Source organism: Alligator sinensis, unplaced genomic scaffold (assembly GCF_000455745.1).
Source record: "Alligator sinensis unplaced genomic scaffold, ASM45574v1 scaffold468_1, whole genome shotgun sequence".
Classification (NCBI taxonomy): domain Eukaryota; kingdom Metazoa; phylum Chordata; order Crocodylia; family Alligatoridae; genus Alligator; species Alligator sinensis.
Window position 1 is genome coordinate 1,916,103 of NW_005842087.1, and position 20,134 is coordinate 1,936,236.

Here is a 20,134-nt window from a genome sequence, read left to right on the forward strand (position 1 = left end):
CGGGCAGGGTGGAAGCTGCTGCCCCTCTCCCCACCTTCTCAAGATGAGCGTGAGCCTGGTCTTGGGAAAGCACAGGAGCCTTTCCCCTAGCTCCACAAGCCAGGGGAAAGGGTATAGACATTCAGTCTCCTAGGATAGACTTTCCCATGGGCAATTTAATCCTGGCTGTTCCAGGATTATTTTTTCCCAGAGGAGCCATTTTTGCTTTGAGTGAAAAAGCCTGAATGTCTGTACACTTCTGGTTTCGCTGGGAGAACTGATTCTCCCAGTTGAAACTGACTGCCTATACATAGCCAGTGTTTAATCATGTAAGGATGATCAACCTTAAATACTTAACTCACTTTAAATTATGATTTGTGTTTAAAGAGCCAATATAAACAGAAATGCTACCCAAAGAAATAAATGCTAACATGTTTGAAGTAGTTTTAGGTTAAAAGAATAACTGTATCCCTTTATGAGCATAGTGGTGGTTAACCAAGTTAGTGACAAGGTAAGTAGTTTCCTACAAAAACTCATGCCTTTCTGAACTAGATGCCACTTTCTGCTTGAATGCTTTAACTTATAAATGGGGAGTTGGTACTTCAAATGCAAGATTCTTACAGCATTTTTTTTTATTTTTATTTTTTTAAGAATCAATTTAATTTTAAACAAATGTTTAGTTTGGGTTGACTTTTTTAGCATTAACGTTAAGTACACAGTCTGTTTGGTCAATTTTGGGCTTCTGAGGAGCTACTTTATCTGTAATTGTCAAATAACAAAAGTAAAACATTTGTTTTTAGAGTGCCGCAGATGATTCAGAAGCAAAGAGTGATGAATTGACACGAGCAGTGGAGGAACTGCATAAACTTTTGAAAGAAGCAGGTGAAGGTAAGAAGCTGCATATAAGAATTAGAGAGCATGTTATTTCAGTTTCATGTTCCTATCACTTGACTTAATATATCTCAGGGTTAAAGAAAATGTCGTGGTAGTTAGATGGGTATAAAAAAAATCCCATTTTATGGAAGAATTTCCTATTTAAAATGTAACCAGTAACATTTTCTTGCAGTAGTGGCTCTACAACTTAAGAGTAATTTCCCATTGCCTTCTAATAAACTTACAGATTTTTTTTTGTTTAGGTCTTTGTTATTTTGAGACAGTTAAACAAAGAGACTTTCCAAATAGTCTGGTTTTTTTCAGATTGTCTCTAAATCTATCTCCTAGATTGCTTTGCCAGTAAAGGAACAATTCAGTTTTTAATTGTTAGCACTCATGCATTCAACTCAAAACCAAAATAACAGCCATTAGTTTGCAGGGGTTTGGGTTGTAGCCGTGTTGGCCTAAGGACACAGGCAGCAGACAAGGTTCCTTGGGTGAATTTGATATCTTTTATTAGACCAACCCAAATGGTTGGAGAATAGTTATTAAGCAAGCTTTCGGGTTTTTGAACCCAAAAGCTTGCTTAATAACTATTCTCCAACCATTTGGGTTGGTCTAATAAAAGACATTGTCACAACCCAAAGGGTGTGATTTTTGTTTTTGTGTGCTTCGGCACTGCTAAATTGTCTCCGCTAAATTGCAGCTTCCTTGCACGGTGGAGTTTTCTGCTGCAAAAGAGAACCCCGGTGCAAGGGAGAATTTCCCGCCAATTTGAAGCTTTCTTTGCAGGGTGCATTTCTTTGTTGCAGCACAGAAATGCTCGTTGTAAAGAGTTCCCGCCATTTGTATGCTAATTCGAGTCCCATTATTGGCCAGTTCTAAATTATTCACACGGGGCGGCTAGTGATTGGCTTGCTAGCCGTATAAAAGGCTTGAGTGGTTTCCACCCAAGTTGGAGGACTCCACGAACAAGGGAGGAGGAGACTTCACGCTGTGTGAAGATCTCTAAGCGCTGCGGATCCTTACAGACCCAGTGCATTTAAAGCAGGCAACGGAGGTCTGATCAACCTATAGCCTCTTCCCGTCGCCGAGCGCAATCCAGACGTATCCCTTCCCGCGCGCAAAAGAACCAGACCCACGGAGCCTAGCAAACTTCGTGTGAATTTTCAAGCAGGCAACAGAGGTCTGATCAGCCTCTAGCCTCTCCCCGTTGCCAATAGATTCCTAGACGTATCCCTCCCTGCGCGCAAAAGAACCAGACCCACGAAGCCTAGCAAACTTCGTGTGGATGAGTGAGCAGAAGGACCCACAGAGCCTAGCAAACTTCGTGTGAGTTTATTCAGAGCTCTTCCGGACGAGTACTTTCTTCGGTTGACACAACGGGCTCGCGTGTTCAGAGCCTTCAGCTGGATTGGGCTAGAGTTCACGAGTCTAGAACTCTTGTCCGCCTCTTTTCTTTCCTGTCTGTAACCGCAACTTAAGCAAGTTTTCAGCCTGCACCACTGCCATCTCGGTGTAAGTAAACAATCTTTTAAACTACCGATACGCGTTTGTGCCTAATTCCAGCTCGACGGCCTTCCCTCTCCTACCCGGCGTGCCCGGGCTGCTGGCCACAGCCTGCGTGCAGCGCGAAAAGGGCTCGGGTCGCTCCCGGCCCGCACAGATATCAAATTCACCCAAGGAACCTTGTCAGCCATTAGTTTGTGCATTCTTCCTCACCCTGTATTTCTGAAGCATTGGTCTGTTTTTAGATACCTTTTATGATATTTTGGAATAGTTTGCTTTTCTTAAGAAAGACAGACAAGAGGTTTTATATATGTACATGTGTAAATTTCAGCTAACAAGGCCACACAGGATCATTTGGCTGAGGTGGAGGAGTCAAAAGCTGCAATGGAAAAAGAACTGAGGGAGAAGATTAGTAAGCTAGAGAAAGAACTGGTGAATGCAAATGAATTACTTTCTGCTACAAAACGTAAAGGTAAGTTAATATGTTTTAGAAGTTCATAAATGTCAAATTTTATACCTAAAGTAATCTTATAAAAGAGACACTGCATTGCAATCTCTAAACCAAATCATTGTACTAAATCTTTCATTTAAAACTTATCAACATTTTTTAAGATTATGTCTAAATATAAGAAGCATTTCCCTTTAGAAACTGCTATTTCATCCAGATCATTAAAAGGTTTTCTGTTCTGCAGAAATTTCCCATTAAAAAAGGGATACCTGGAGGGGGTGAATGTTCCAGCTGCATCAGAACGTCCCATTTTGATCTCTAATTCAGTATTTTTACACATACATTGAACACCTTCAAGAGCAAACTGGATGCTTATCTTGCTGGAATCCTATGACCCCAGCTGACTTCCTGCCCTTTGGGCAGGGGGCTGGACTTGATGATCTTCCGAGGTCCCTTCCAGCCCTAATGTCTATGAAATCTATGAAATACAATGTCACTTTGAAAATACAAAAGCAGAATATGTTGATATATGTACTTTTGTCTTTTAAAGGCCATTTTTAAAATATGCCCATTTTAGTTTCAGTTTAAAATGAATTCTTTTTTTAAATGAATTCTTTATTCTTTTTAGAAATTTTTTAAATGTTAAAATTCAGTTGTAATGGAAACAGGGATATAGGTTGTAGCCGTGTTGGTCTAAGGACATAGGCAGGCAAGGTTCTTTGGGTGAATCTGATATCTTTTATTAGAACAGCTTAAATAGTTGGGGAAAAAATGTTTAAACAAGCTTTCAGGTTCAAAAACCCTTCATCAGGCTGAGGAAGTTTTCAGCAGTTGGTGTGCACTCTTCCTAGATGGAATGAAAAGCAAAGAATGGAAAGAAATTTCAAGCTTCATGGAAAAATACATCATTAAATAATGCAGGGGTGTAGGTTGTAGCCATGTTGGTCTAAGGACATAGGCAGACAAAGTTCCTTGGGTGAATTTGATCTCTTTTATTAGACCAACCCAAATAGTTGGAGAATAGTTATTAAGCAAGCTTTCAAGTTCAAAAACCCTTCGTCAGGCTAAGGAAGTGTCAGCAGTTGGTGTGTGCTCTTCCTGGATGGAATGAAAAGTAAAGAAGCCAGGGGCTGGGCTGGGAAGTCAGTTGCCAGGCATATTATAATGTATCAAAAATCCAGTGTCTGTTTAGTCCGTGATCTCTAGTATCCAGGAGGTTGATGAAATGGAGCTCGTAGGCTCGTCTCTGGGAAGCGTTGTGTAAGTTTCCCTTGAGGATCAGGACTGAGAGAGTGGCCCTCCTGTGAGAAATGTGCCCCCCACCGGTAATTGGGTATTTCTGTCTTTGATAGATTTCTGGTGTGCGTTCGTTCTGGTGCGCAGTTGTTGTTTGGTGTCTCCTACGTATTTTCCATTAGGGCATTTGATGCATTGGATGAGAGAGATTACATTTCTGGAGGTGCAGCTGCAAGATCCTGGGATGCTGATGGCTCTGTTGTGGGGTGTAGTAATAGTGGGGGTGGTGGAGATGTGTTGGCAGGTTTTGCATTTCTTGTCCTGGCACAGTCTGGATCCTTTTGGTGTGTTCTGGGTTTGAAGCTTGCTTCTGGTGATAAGGTTGGCGAGGTTCGGTGCTTGTTTGAAGGCTAGGATGGGTGGCTCTGGGAAGATCTTTTTAAGAATAGGGTCTCTGTCTAGTATCGGTTGCAATTTTTTGAGGATTTTCTGTACAGGTTCAAGGGATGGGTGATATGTCATCACCAGCGGTGTGCGATTTGTGGGGGGTTTTCTTCTGTACTGCAGCAGTTCTTCACATGGTATCTGGGTGGCTCTTTCAAACGTGCGATCTATCTCTCTGGAGGAGTGTCCTTGTTGGGTGAAAGCCTTTTTAAGATTGGTGAGGTGGCAATCCTGGGTGTTCTCTTCAGTACAAATGGATACTGATCATTGTGTCTAAAAAGGAGATGTTGGTGCTGGAGTATTCTAAAGAAAGTCGGATGGAGGGATGGCGATTGTTGAATTTCTGACGGAACTCAATCGGAGATTGCAGGTTCTCAGTCCAAATGATGAAGATGTCATCGATGTATCTTAAGTATAGCAAGGGTTTGATGGTGCAGTTCTTGAGGAAGTCTTCTTCCAGGTGGCTCATAAAAAGGTTGGCATACTGTGGTGCCATTTTAGTGCCCATAGCTGTTCCCATCATCTGAAGGAAGTGTTGATTATTAAAAGTGAAATTGTTGTGTGTGAGGATGAAGTGTATAAGGTCGGTAATATCTTTGGGTCTGTATTCTGAGTTGTAATCTTGTTCCTGTAGATATGTAAGGCAGGCTTGGATGCCATCCTGGTGTGGGATGTTGGTATATAGGCTGGGAACATCCATGGTGGCTAGGAGTGTGTTGCTGGGAAGGTTCATTTGCTGTCCAATATTAAGTGCGAGTGCATGCATGTATGTGAGCCAAGCCCTTGCATTCACCATAAATTATTTATTATTATATTTATTTATTTATATCTCTCACACACGCGCATGTGTATAGGGAAAATAAGTGTTTATTGTCGTAGAGATTAACCTAGATATATCTGTGGGAATCTGCATACCAGTTCATTGAGAATCAGTTCTCTTGTATCTTTAAACTTTTAACAAATGTGACAGATAGCATTTTCTGCTGTTTTATTTTACCAGATCATTGTTTGCAGAAGTTCCCAAGATAATTAGTTTTTGTTGAACTCTGCCAGCCATTTACCTTCATATTCTTCCATTTTTTTATCCTAAAATTATTTTAAATTTCAAACACTTGACAGTCTAATTCCTCAAATGCTTAATTAGACCAGACAAAGCATCAAAGAATATAATGTTGCAAACAGTTTCTACTAGTTGACTTTATTGCTTTCTCTGATTTCATAAATGCTTTTTTGAAATGAAGGTTGATGGCCATCTCTATAATATAGGTTGTCTTCAATCCTATATATGATGTATTTAATTAAAAGTGAAAATGCAAGCATGGGTGAAAGACATGCCCTTTATTCTATATTGTTTTGGATAGTGGGACAGAATAGCATTTTTTGACAAGTGTGGGATTATAATCTTTCCAGGAGCCATTCTCTCTGAGGAGGAACTAACAGCCATGTCTCCTACTGCTGCAGCAGTTGCTAAAGTAGTAAAACCAGGAATGAAATTGACTGAGGTGAGTGGTGTTAATTTAGTTCCGTTTGGCTTAGAATCCCTAGTTAAAAGCAAACAGATTGGGGGTTGGGGGTTGTACAAAATTAACCTAACGGAGAGAGCGAGCAATGGTTCTCATTCTTGGTAGGCTCAAGGCAGCCCTTGGAAAAATGCCAACTCTTAGCCATCTCTCAGTTTTTAACAACAAATAGAGCAATTCAGCTGTTGCAAAAAACGCAGAAAGACCACAACCAGTCAGAATGTTTTTCTGTTAGAGCCAGAGATTTCAAATAGAAGTCCATTCAATTTTGTTTGCATGCTTAAGTCCTAATATTGAGCAGCACCTTTAAAAGGATCTTGCAGCACCCCACGGTGCTTGGCACCCTTGTTGGCAATTCCTGATGAAGAGTCTAGATCTCATTGTCTAAATCTTAATTCAGTAAGATGCCTGAGTACAACTTAAAATCAAGTGGATATGCTCTTATGTTTTAGTGTTTTGCTGAATTGGGCAGGTCTTAGTGGTTTAAAAAATTATTAATGGAATTTTAATGAAACATAACATTTGTAGAATTTCTTCACCACGAGAAATCATTTACAAATGTTCTTTTAATTGTGCCTTAGTTTTGCAAGCCAGCTTGTTTCATATCTATCACTGTTGAGAACCTACCCTTGCTACTTGCATTTATTTTGATTGGTTGGAACAAATGAGTGCTACTCGGGGTGCGTTAAATTCAGTTGCAATTTGTTCTGTCATGGAATTGTATCATGCTTTTTCAGAAAGGTTTGATTTCATAACAGAAAATTTACTTTTCCTCTTTCAATACTTTGATCCAGTTATTTCATTTCTCCAGTCATTAAAGAATGGTTGCAAAATATAATCTTGTTTCCTATGATGCTAAACTTGTCATTTCTGAAGCTTTTGTTTTTTGATCCATCATCTACAAAGAAGAATAATTTTTTGTCAAATGACAAGTTGATGTGTTTTAGCATTTGTCCAATTTATTTTTTAGCCTTGAGGCACATTGCTGCAGTTGCATTGTACCTTGTAAAACTGTAAATTCCTAATAGGGATGATTACTTTGCCATAATATTTTTTATAATACATTTGTAAAGGTTAAGCTAGTTGGTTATTCAGAGAGAGAAGTTGAAAACATCCTGTATAAAATCTATTAAGCACAATGTAAATCAGTGTTTTGAATGTGTGCATTATCTAACTGCTAGTAACAGGGTTTTAGAGAGATCTGTTTGGTATTTAATTTTTTTTTTCTTGGTACAGTTGTACAATGCATATGTAGAAACACAGGATCAGTTACTTCTGGAGAAGCTGGAGAATAAGAGAATTAATAAATACTTGGATGAAATAGTGCAGGAAGTTGAAGCTAAAGCACCAATTTTAAAACGTCAGCGTGAAGAGTATGAACGCTCGCAAAAAGCTGTAGCCAGTCTGTCTGCAAAGCTTGAACAAGCTATGAAGGTCAGTGTGGGCATTAAAAAAACAGGAAATTACTTGGAAAGATAATAGGAAACAGACCTCACCAAGCATGAATACTCTTGCCAAGTTCTGTTTTGTACATTTACTAAATGTGTGTTTTGCAAAAGAATTTGCTTTCTCCAGTTCTTGAGACATGACCTTTCCATTCCAGATGTATGCAGGGTTGTTTGCAATTTTTTACACTTATAAGCCAAAGTATGTTGATCTAGGCTAGGTGCGGGCATTCAAAAAGCCTGAGGTGGAATTGATCTAAGTTACATGGTAAGCAGCGTAGTTTAGATTGGTAGCTAACACAACACACATTTGCCCTTTGAGGGAATGGATCAAATCCTAGACTGGGTTCTGACATTTTTAAACCAGTCTTTCTGTGCTAAACTTGTGTTATGGGCATAGACCAGTCTCTGATCACTTGTACCAGTAAATGTGTAATGTCTGTACCTGGCCCTTCAGTCTTGAGACAGCTCTCCATTCACAGAAACAGTTTATAAACAAGGCTTCACATCTCAATGTGTAACAAGTAACAAAATGGGGAGAAGAATGGTTAAGGAGACAAAATAAGATTTGAATGTCCCATTCTCATTCATTACAATGGCAACTGGATGTTGACCCTATAGGCAGCTTTGAATACCTAGTGAACAATTCTATATTATGGTGAGCTACAAAAATTACGGCATAACTTAGAAAAATAAGCATTTGGCTTTGTGCTTTGATTGAATTCTTAGGCTATAACTTCAGTCTTTTAAGGAATAAATAAATATTTGGTTGTTGGGTATGATGAGCTTTATTTTTACATTATATTCTCTTTCCTGGGTCTGATATGATTGCTGTAGCATGAAATAATGATCACTTGCATTTCTGTGTGGTTTTTAATAAATGTTTGTTTGTTTGTTTATTAGGAAATTCAGCGATTGCAGGGGGACACTGATAAAGCCAACAAGCATGCCTCTGTCCTTGAAAGAGAGAATCAAAGGCTAGAAATACAAGTGAAAGACCTTTCACAGCAGGTTAGAAACTAAACTGTAACTCCTTGTTTGTTTTTTTTTTATTAATCCAGTATTGTACTGCTTTTACTATAAGTGAAAAGTAGTTCATTTCTGTATTCAATTAGGTATCAGTTTCGTGAATTGAGCTTCTTAGTTAAAAACATCTCTTCTGCCAGGCTGGTGTTTACGTTTCTGTTTATAAAATTTCAGACAAATTCAAATTATTAGACACTCGTGTTATCTAAACAGCACTGTTCTACCTATTTAACACAAAAAATTGCAATATAAATCTGGTCTGTATAGAAATGGAAGGTTCAGTGGCTTGAGTTCCCTTTGTGATAGTTAGCGACTGAATCTGTTTTACTGCTTTTATTTAAAAAATGGAGATAATGCTTGTTTCACTGGCATTTAGTGATGATCAATTCATGTTTCTAAGGAAACGTGGGTTCAATTTTCTAAGTCTTCTGTTATACTGAAAGGTAGAAAATAGCGAAATTGTTTTTCTGCCTTTTGTCTCCTGTCTTTTTCTGTTGATGTTCAAGTGAAATGTTATTTATGATTTTACAAATCTGCTTGTTCTTTTTTAGATTAGAGTGCTTTTGATGGAACTTGAGGAAGCCAGAGGCAATCATGTGATTCGTGATGAAGAAGTGAGCTCTGCTGATATCAGTAGCTCCTCAGAAGTGATAACCCAGCATCTAGTCTCTTACAGAAATATTGAAGAACTTCAGCAGCAGAATCAACGTCTCCTGGTGGCTCTTCGGGAATTGGGGGAAGCCAGAGAAGAAGAAGAACAGGAAACAACTTCATCTAAGTAAATTTACTTTCCCTTTTCCACAAGAATGCTGTCAATCTATAGACAAAGTGATTTCTAGTTCCTGGGATGATAGTGTTGCCAATATTTTGGTGGTAAAGACTTCATGTTTAGTTACATTATGGCTCAAGAAAATAGCCACAACTTAATTTCTTGTGTTAAACTTGAAATCTGGATGCCTGGGAGAAAATCAGATCTGATTTGGATTTCATATCTGAGAAAAATCAAATCTGATCTCATCAATCAGTGGGCAGACCATGAAAGATGACTAACCTAGTGTCATAAACTTTCAAACAGATTCTTTCAATCCATCTCCTTTTATGTGTGAAGAAATGTGAGGGAATAAGGGAAGGATAATGCCTTCTTTCATCCTGCCATTCACAAGACCTTATCATCCACTTTAAACCTCCTAATCAGGGAATAGGTTAATTGCTGGGGTTTTGGCGAGTGGTTAGAAATGATGTGAAGAAGACCCAAAGTGTCCCTTTCTGTATCCCAGGTAGTGTAACCCTCCTATAGCCTAAGCATGATGGGAAGATTTAGCTAACTAGTCAACTGATATATAACTTTTTTACTCCTCAGAGATGTTTTTCTCCTCCCAGATTTAGTGCTGCTTTTTTGTTCCTATTTTGCCATTTCCACCAAGGAACCTAAAATTGACGTAAAGATGAAAACAGGCAAGAGTCCAAATAAGAGCAATAATATCTCTTGAGATTGTGAATCTGACAGTCATCCTCTTTAAAATCCAAAAAACAAAGTCAGATCCATATTTTGCTCAAAGTTCCAATGATGAAAGTTAGTTACAAGGGTAGACTTGAAGGACTTGTGATTAAATGTAAGAGCTTCTTTTAAAATATCATATTGGCTAACTATAATACTCGAATGCTACAATGCTGCAAATAAGAAAAACTTCCTTTTCTTTAGAATTTCTGAGCTGCAGGGTCAACTTGAGGAAGCTCTCAATGAGCTAGAGAAGTTGCGTGAAGCACGTCATCTTCAAGTGCAGCTAGTTGATTCTATTGTTCGTCAGCGTGATATGTATCGTATACTGTTGGCACAGACCACAGGAGTTGTCATTCCAGTGCAAGGTAGGCTCCTGCTAGTAACTCAAATAAGATTCCATGCTACTTCCATTCCTGTGCCCACCCCTCCTTGCCTGCTCCCTCTGCTTCAGTGCCTGTATCCCATCCCTGCACCTGCCTCTTCCCTCCCCACATCAGTGCCTGTCCCTTCCTGCCATTTTCCCAGTCCCTTGCTGCTTACCCTGAATCATGGCTCTGGCTCTGACCTGGTGCATGGAGCATATGCTGGCTCCACCCCATTCCTCCATGCCTATGTTGGGGCCAGAGCAACACCAGCATCCTGCCCACCCCTACTTGAGTCCAAGAAGAGGGCTTCCTTCCTATATTGAATGGGGGAAAGGAGGGAGAAGGAGACTCATCATCTTGGATTTAAGTAAATATGGTACTTGCAATATTTTAGTGGTCAAAAGCTTTTGAAAATGATGGTAGTGGAGCACTTTGAGTTTTTAGTTGGTGTAGAAGGTCTGCTCTTAGATAAGAGGCAGTTGAAGGACATGGGCCAAGTGACTCGACACGATCTTTCCTTTTTTTTATTTCTTGGTATATTTGGTTGTTTTAAAATATAGCTGTTCTTATAAAGCTTCAGGTATGTTACCAGAAGAGATATCCTTTGCATCCACCCCAAAACGTTCAATAATGCCTCAGGCCATGTCAACTCCTGCTCCAGTATCAATGACTGAGTCCATAGAGGCATTGGAAGCTAAAGCTGCACTTAAACAGGTATCGTTATCTATATTTTTCTATTAAAAAAAATATTAAAGGTGTTTCAACTTCTCTTTGGAACCACTCTGCTTGACCCTTGATGTGTTCTATAGTTGCAGGAAATTTTTGAGAACTACAAAAAAGAAAAGGCAGAAAATGACAAATTGCTAAATGAACAGAATGAAAAACTTCAGGAACAAGTCTCAGACTTGCGATCACAGAATGCTAAGATGTCTACACAACTTGAATTTGCTTCCAAACGGTAAATTGATTTTTATTTTTCCCATGACTCGTACGTCATTTGTATGCCTTCCATTTGAGGAGGTAACGGGCTTGCTGATTGTTAGGTGTACTGCATGTTTGATACGAACTGGTAAGAGTGTATTAGTGTTAACAGTTAAGAATGATTGCTGCATGCAGGCCAAATGAAATAAAACAGGTTAAGTTCAATTGTACAAAAAGCAACTCCATAGGAGACCATGCTTTACTACTAACAGAAAGGCCAATGTTGCTTAATCCAAAATAGGAGTCATACTAGATTCTCCATTAAAACAAAACAAAACTCTAAGCTGGGGAAGAACTCAAATGAACTCTGGATTTATAATTTTCAATGTAATGGGTTAAGCCAGAGACAGATGCCTTCAAACTCTGGTCTTTGGTAGGGATGTAAATTATTATTTTAAAAAGTATCTGTTTAACCTCCTCTAATTTTATATTGATTAAACAGTTAACCAATAACACGGCAACTCTGACATAATTACTAATGAAAACTGCACCCCAGGGCCTTTGACAGTATGGGGGAGGAGGTGGCAAGCCCCGCCAGACAGTACAGCCCAGGTGAAGCTGCTTGTGTCAGCAGCAGGCAAAGGGCTTTCCAAGGCTGCAGCAGCCACTAGCTCGCTGAGAGGGAGGGAGCACCTGTGAAGGTGTAGCTGATTTATCATATGATTAGTCATTGGGCTGCCCCCTGTTTTCAGGCATGGCTGCCGTGATTCCCTCTGAACTAATCTCCATTGGTACTTTTTTTAATGCTGATTAAAAATAGAAAGTGAGGGGGCGACTTTTTTTTTATGTTCAGTGAATCTTTTACTAGGCTGTCTCTGTAACTCACACTTCAAACTGTTGTATGTAGGCATGATGTACTGATGTATGGAAGCATCTTGTAATTCAGATTGTCATTTAACTTAGAAATACAAATGTCTTTTCTATTGTTGTTTGTGAAGTTATGAGATGCTGCAGGATAATGTTGAAAGTTATCGTCGAGAAATAACATCTCTACATGAAAGAACCCAAAAGCTTACGGCAACAACTCAGAAACATGAGCAAATAATTAATACCATGACGCAGGACTTGAGAGGAGCTAATGAAAAACTTGCAGTGGCAGAGGTGATTAGCACATTTTGCATGTTCTCAAACATTTAGAGTAAATAGGGTGAGAGAGAAAATGTCTCCTATACTGTCTTGAAAACTGATATAACTTGAATAGATTATACTACCTATTCGGCAAACCAGCTGAAATCCTAGAATCCCAATAGGCTATGTGTCTACATTTCTTAATTGCATGGTGTTTGTAAAAATATTAATATATCGTTGATGTGGGGAGAACCTCATTTACCAAGTGCCTTTTGCTGTGCATTTTCTGAGGTTTTCCATGTTAATTCAGAATCCATTTACATAGAGAAAATGGGGATATAATTTAATATTTGTGAGCTTGCTAAACTTTTAATTCCTTTACTATTTTTTTAAATTTATTTTCTTAAACTTCTGAAATCTGAGCCAAGTTGTATTTTTTTTTAAAGAGCATTGACCAATTCTTTGTAATGTATATGAGCGTGTTTAATTTGCTTTTTAAAAAGTTATGTCGTAGAGATGAACGCAGTTTTGCCCAGTTGTACTGAATGCACACACTTATTGTCAAGTTCCTGAATTACCATTTCTAATTCACTCTGTTAAGGTAAGAGCAGAAAACTTGAAAAAAGAGAAGGATATTTTGAAGATGTCTGAAGTTCGCCTGACTCAGCAACGAGAATCTTATTTAGCCGAACAAAGGGGACAGAATTTGCTGCTAACTAATCTACGAGCTATTCAGGTATAGTGAAATGATGCCCAAAAAGGATAAATGGGTAGATGCAAAAACTTGGTCTGAGCCCAGTGCCCAATATGATCATTGACTCCAAAACATTTAAGCAGTAACCTTTGTTTCAAGTTATAAACAAACATTAGTTAGCCATTTTTCCATTCTCATTCAGGGTAACAATACTGTGTTATCAATATGGATACAGTGTCTGTGTCCTTTTCAAAATAAGGGATTTTTTTCCCCCTATTCTGTACACAGTACACCTATTAATTTAACTGACTGAAATTGTTGATCAAATCAAGCAACTCATTCAGTTAACTCTGTCTTGATTCTGATTGCTACTGGCCCACCAATTTTATGGTTCCTTCCTATGCTTAAATTGTTGAATGGTTTCCACATAAGTAAATGTTCAAAGTTACATCACTGACTTTTTCTAAGTTGTGTTTGAATTTCATTGTTTAATGACATGTCATCTTTTAAAGCTTTTACAGCTTTATTTTTGTACTTACTAGAAATCTTATAGGAGAAAAGATTACGCAGGCAATATTTAATAGAGATTTTTTCAAAAACAAGTTCTACATTAGGTTGATGTGCTATGGTGTAACAATTAAAATTACAGAGCAGTGCAATTTTTTTGGGGGTGGCAGGAATAGTACAGGACTAATTTGTATTAGGTAATGCTAATCAGTTTTCTGAATTGTTATACATTGTAGCAAATATTTTTTGCTCTTTCATTAGGCAATATTGGAGAGATCCGAGACTGAGACTAAACAAAGGCTCAGTAATCAAATAGAGAAACTAGAACGTGAGATATCCCAGCTAAAGAAAAAACTGGAAAGTGAGGTGGAACAAAGGCATGCACTTACCAAAAATCAAGATGTGAGTACTAATAGAAAGTGGTAATGATTTTTTTTTTCTATTTCTTCTAAAGGAAAAAGATTGCTTACGGTTTTATCAGCTTACCCAGATCTACATATAAATCTTTAATTGTTAAATACAAAAAGAGAGCAATTATTTTAAGCACTTGTATTATTTCATAAATTCAAGACTGTTGCCTTTACAGGTTCATCTGTTGGATCTTAAAAGACAGCTTGAGACTGAAACAAGCCGTCACCTGAACACAAAGGAGCTTTTGAAAAATGCCCAGAAAGAGATTTCCACACTGAAGCAGCAGCTCAATAATACTGAAGCCCTGCTAGCTTCGCAGTCATCACAGAGAGCTCCTGGGAAAGGTAATAAGAAATAGTAACATAATCTAATATTTACTCTGCTTAAGAGGTTCTCATGGATAAGACTAGAATGTGTTAGGTCCAGTGTTGTGTATGTGAATGCAGGTGCACAGTACTTGCAATCAGGCAACAGCTTCATGATTTGTATTGTGTTCTTTCCCCGGAATCTGACTAAGTACAAAAATTCAAAAGAGGCAACAGACGTAACAGGTTAAAACAACAAAGTGATATTTCCTGCATACTTGAAGTATTTAGATATGTACTGCATTTTAACATGCATCATGTTACATTTTTCTCCATTGTTAAGTTTGTTGCCTGGACTACATGCCATTTAGCTTATGCTGGAAAGCAGGCAAATGGCGGGTAAAGGCAGGGCAGGACAGAGGCAGCTGAGGGTGGTGCGCCAGGCAACAGCTACAGCCACACCAGCTACCTTCCCCCTCCCTTCTTCCTCCCCACACTACCTATTACTCAAATCCAAGATGAGGGGCTTTTCCCCCTTTTTTGGGGTGGGACAAAAGCTGCATCTTGGGTTCAAGTAAATAAGATAAATATCTTTTATTTCATTCCTCCCCTGCAACACCCTATAAAAGTTAATATGCATGAAGAGGTTTATATGAACTTGTTTCCTGTTCAGTTTTAAAATTCTCTGCTCGCCTGTGTATTTTCAGAAATTGTAAATTGCACATAATTTCAATCTTAAAAATGTAATCCTAGTTTTATACATTAAACTGTGTTTTGGTATCATAGGGCAGACTAGTACCAATGAGGATGTGGATGATCTTGTAAGTCAGCTAAGGCAAGCTGAGGAACAAGTTAATGATCTGAAAGAAAGATTGAAGACTACGTCTAGTAATGTGGAACAGTACAGAGCTATGGTCCTTAGTCTTGAAGAATCCCTTAATAAGGAGAAACAGGTACATACTGACATGTAATTGGCCATCAAAGTTACTTTACTAAATATTGCTGTAAGTCTTGTTCCCGTTTTTCCTTTCTTTTGCTTGTGAGTACCGCATCATGTATAGTATTATGGAGGAGTGGCACAGGCTATATTACTTCTCAGTGTGTTCTAGAGTAATGAAATTTAAATTCCTTATCAGTGGGTACATCTGCACTTTACTGCAGAGTAGACCAATTAGCTCAGTAGTAAAGCATCACAGTCTATATGTGCACGGGCATTAGGGCACAGTAAACTAATTAATTCCACCGTCGGATAGTACTGTCGGGGACAGTACTATGTTGTGGTGGGGTACTTCACTGCACCAAAATGCACGTGTAGATGTTCAGCTGGTCAGCTCAGCTAGCTGGGGGGCCTGCTCTGCCCTGGCATGTGTAGATGCTGCACCCGGGAGCAGTTGACTCCAGCTTCATCTGCTCCAGAGCTTATTGCATAGCATTAATCACACATGTGGATGCACCCAGTCTCTCCCATACATGTACCTTTATCAGTCTTCATAGTCTGTGTTCTTGTATTTAATTTTTTTTGTTTAATATGACTGAATGTAAATTTGAATTAAGAATGGAGTTTGTGCTAAAGTGTTGTTCCCCAGCCCGGCCCCCCCGATCCCCCTGCCCTGCATAAAAACAAAATGCCCTCAAGAACAAGGTAAATGTATTACTGTGGCAGGATCATTAGAAATACAGGCATTGCAAACTAATGAGAGATAATTATAAGCATACCATATTCAGTGGACTAAATATCCCTCAAGAAACAAAATCTTTGTAGGCATGGGCTGACTAAGGACACGTGCACATTTTCTTCTATTGAGCACATTGCTGCCTAAACTGCAAATGTACCCTGTCCTCAAATAATTTCACTATGTGTCTAAACAATAGATTAGCACAGTTCTAATATAAAATCTTTTATCACCAGACAAGATTATGTATTTTCTATTAAAATTGTGATATGTGACATTGATGAACTGTCCTTTACTGAGCATCCAGTTGTCTTCACCTCCAGTATTTTGTTGTTGCAAACACTGCATTATGATGCAGTTGTTTGTACAGTTGAATCTGGAGTAAATAGCCTATTATTTAGCTGACACATTTTTTTTAAATGAGTTACATGAAACTGGGCTCTAATACTGGATTACTTTCAAAGTATACATTTTCACCATTATCCATGCTTTCTGTTGTCATCCAATAACCGTTGGACTGAAATGGGAGAATGCATATTTTGATGTCAAATGGATATTATTTGAATAATATCTGCGAGGCATAACATCTACTTTTCTTATTTAAGAAAATGGTTCAATTTAAGCAGCTTTTGTCATGTATTTTGATATGCAGAGGTGTAAGTAAGTTACTACTTTAAACTTTTACTGTTGTGGCTTTTGATGCAGGTGACAGAAGAAGTTCGTGCAACTGTTGAAGTCCGTCTAAAGGACTCCTCTGAGTATCAGGCCCAGCTGGAAAAGAAGCTGATGGAGGCAGAGAAGGAAAAACAAGAACTTCAAGATGAGAAACATAAAGCTGTAGAGAGCATGGAGCAACAGGTACAACACACTGGACCTTCACTTTTCCTATAGATGGTGTAAAATACATTCTTGCCAATTGTGGTGTTTAGTGCTAATGCATTATACCTTTTTTTTTTACTGTAGAGTAGGTGACTTTGAAGGACATTAAGTGGATATAATGTATTAAAACTTGTTTCTATTCTCTTGAACTTTGAGCAGTGCATAAAGAGAAGAAAATTGACATGTCAGCCAAAACCAGCTTATTCTATGGATGGAGCAAAACATGAGCACTCAGGGTGGCTCCAGTTTATTGCAATCGCAGCATTGCCTTTTTTTGCGTGATAAAGACATTGTTCCATGTGCACAGCTACACATGCATACATCAGGCTGTCGGGAGGAGGGAAAAGGGACTAACAGCTTGGACTGCCACTGCTGACCATGGTGGACCATGCTAAGCTCTTGCTGGTTAGCAGCACCACTGAAAGAGTTGGATAAGTCTAAGGAATCATCCCCAGGATCCCTGGGTTTTCCTAGAGAAGAAAGCTGGGAATGAAGGGGAAATCTTCCCATCAGTTCTCCCAACCTGTGTGTGGAGCTGGAGAAATCCTGCAAGGCTAGAGCAGACCCCAGGTCTCCAGAGCAGCAGCAAAGGGAGAAGGAGGGACAGGGCCCCCCACCCTCCACCCCCATTCTTTCCTGCACAAGTTCAGGGAGCTGGGGACAGTGTGTCTGGCCACAGTGCTGCCTGGCCTGCTGACAAGCAACAAACACAGGGGATTATTCCTGCAGGCCTTCCCTCCCCTTCTTCCTCCCCACAGTGCTCCAGTATGGCAGGGACATCCCTGTTTATCTGCTCTGAGCTCACATAAGGGTTGGCTGGGGACCTGGTATTTCTTCTGCTTGGTGCTGCTAGGTAGGGAGAATGAATGTAGGGTTTAGAACTATGCAGGGGCAGAGGTTTCCTCCTTGTTGTATTTTAGAGAATTTTACACTAGAAATGGAACAATGCACCCCGGGATGCCGGAGGACCAGGAGATTGCTGTCACACAATGTATTCCTTTCTGTACATACGAATTAAAGCTGGATAACAATCGGCTGTAAACATACATTTTCAAAGTCTAACTTTATAGTTGGTTGGAGCTTTATAGCTGATTGTAGCTCGTTAGGTGCTTCAGTGATTAAAGGCCCAGGTTGAAGGTACAATAACTTATTAAAAATGTATGACATCCTAAAAAAGTAAACCATGAATAAACCAAAACCTTTCAGAGGTTTTCTTCATTGGATTATAACTGCTTTAAATGCATACCTTGGTTCTCTACCTCATTTAAACATGCTCAAAGCTCTTACCAGTTCACTGTGTCTTAAAATATGCTGACTGTATTCAATGTTGTGTACCCCTCCCCCCCACTTCTTACAGCTGTCTGAACTGAAGAAGAGCCTCACTGCTGTGCAAACTGAAGTCCAGGAAGCTCTTCAGAGGGCCAGCACAGCCTTAAATAATGAACAGCAAGCCAGACGAGACTGTCAGGAACAAGTACGTTTAGACTATTTTAGCTGCATGTAGCAAAAATGAGAATCCTATGACGAGATGACATTTGCATATTTGTTTTTGACACGCAAAGAAAATAGAAAAAGTCCTTGTCTAATTTGTAAAGTATTGTTTACTTTGTCTGTGTACAAGCTGCAGTAATTATAGGGAGACCAATATTTTTACCAGTCCTGTGAAAGATAAAATTATTGTGAAATAACTGCCTATTTTTAAAGTGGATCTTGGTCCCATTTTATTTTTTAATATCTGTCTCTATTCCAAGTAACCCTTTTAGATAGGAGGAAACATCCCAGGTTGGCGCTAACCTGAATTGGGAGTTTAATTGCCAGCTTTCCATGTCTGCCAACACTTGGACTGAATCAGTCTCTCTCTGATTACATTTCCTTCTCCACATTTGACTTCCAATAGAATTGGCAGAAATACATGATAATTCTTGTATCTTAGCAATGCAGAATTTAATAAGAGGACTGATGGGAAGGTATCTAAAAAGTTCTTGTTCTTCAGTCTACCGGAGCTCTAGTATGATCCTTGGGTGAATAAGCAAGGTATCTTTTTCAGAGTCCTTTCAGAGTAGGGTGTTTGCTCAGGACCACAACAGTCTTGATTGGTCTCTTGAGTAGCCCCCAAAGCTATCCTAGACATGACGTCTAAGGTAAGAGGAGCCCTGGCTCCTCCTCACTCTGAGATCCTGGTCTTTCTGTCCTTTACTCTACCAGGTTCTCAGTGGCCCTGACACAAGGAGCTAACATCTGATTCCGCTCCTGAGAGAGAGACTTGACCTCCTTGTTGAAGAAAACAAGTGCAACCTAAAGTTCCAAGCAGCAAACAGGCACTGTTTCAATAAAAGCATTTTAATAAGGCAAAGGCTACCTAGCCATATATTCTCTCTTCTTCTCCACCTCAGGGGTTAAGCCATTCCTCTGTTCCCAGTCCAGGCCACACAGGCCAGAGCACCTCCAAAGATTGCCTCACTGTTCTCTTTCCAGTCTTCCCAATCCCAAAGCTGGTTTGCTGGTCTCTCTCCAGACCCTGTCTTCAGACCCCCCACCAGGAGCTGCCACCCTTCTTGTCCAGGCAGCCCATCTGTTTTCATGATTATTTCTCTCTCTCCTGGATACCTCCTGGATGTTACCTGCACTCTGCACCTTTCTTGATGTGGTGTCAAAGCTATTCCAGTTTCTGTAAATGGATAGGCCTGCAGTTCTGGTTTCATTGTCCCTTTAACCCATTCCTTCCCCATGTATTAACTTTGTGCATCTGGCACACAACATTACAACAACATGAATGCATTTAAAACAGAAGTATTAGGATAAAAATCACACCTCCTGAGGTTTGTCACATCTCCACAGGAGCAAATCATGCTCCTGCCCTTAAGAAATGTCAGTTGAAGGATAAAGCATCTTTTTTGAGGTGGCTTTGATTGTATTGTGGTTAGCTGGTTTATTGAGAGAGATCAGAGAGGACAAATTTAATATAAGAGAATTTTACCTTATTGCAATTGTGACCTTTCTACAAGCACAAAAACTGTCAGGAATAGGTGATAATTTGATAAACTTCAGGAAATAAATAAAACGCTGTTGCCTTTTCCTGCAGGCAAAGATAGCTTCACAAGCTCAAAATAAATACGAGCGGGAATTGATGCTTCATGCAGCTGACGTTGAAGCGCTACAGGCTGCTAAAGAGCAAGTCTCTAAGAATGCAGCTGTAAGGCAGCAATTGGAGGAAGCTGCTCAGAAAGCTGAATCTGCATTACTGGAGTGCAAAGCTTCATGGGAAGAGCG

The 20,134-nt window shown here is 39.4% G+C and overlaps 1 protein-coding gene across 3 annotated transcripts in view; it reads left to right on the top strand.

Moving 5' to 3' along the window:
* TPR (translocated promoter region, nuclear basket protein) overlaps positions 1-20,134 on the top strand; it is a 61,503-nt gene that overhangs the window by 9,591 nt on the left and 31,778 nt on the right. For all 3 annotated transcript variants that reach the window (XM_006023879.3, XM_006023877.3, XM_006023878.3), the window contains exons 9-25: positions 780-867; positions 2,693-2,833; positions 5,900-5,991; positions 7,246-7,443; positions 8,358-8,465; positions 9,032-9,258; positions 10,183-10,346; positions 10,921-11,060; positions 11,156-11,304; positions 12,266-12,428; positions 12,997-13,131; positions 13,858-13,998; positions 14,183-14,351; positions 15,099-15,265; positions 16,691-16,843; positions 18,222-18,338; positions 19,947-20,134. The exon at positions 19,947-20,134 is cut by the window's right edge and continues 37 nt beyond it. In XM_006023879.3, the coding sequence (XP_006023941.1) occupies positions 780-867; positions 2,693-2,833; positions 5,900-5,991; positions 7,246-7,443; positions 8,358-8,465; positions 9,032-9,258; positions 10,183-10,346; positions 10,921-11,060; positions 11,156-11,304; positions 12,266-12,428; positions 12,997-13,131; positions 13,858-13,998; positions 14,183-14,351; positions 15,099-15,265; positions 16,691-16,843; positions 18,222-18,338; positions 19,947-20,134 (2,540 nt within the window). The remainder of the gene's footprint in view (positions 1-779; positions 868-2,692; positions 2,834-5,899; positions 5,992-7,245; positions 7,444-8,357; positions 8,466-9,031; positions 9,259-10,182; positions 10,347-10,920; positions 11,061-11,155; positions 11,305-12,265; positions 12,429-12,996; positions 13,132-13,857; positions 13,999-14,182; positions 14,352-15,098; positions 15,266-16,690; positions 16,844-18,221; positions 18,339-19,946) is intronic.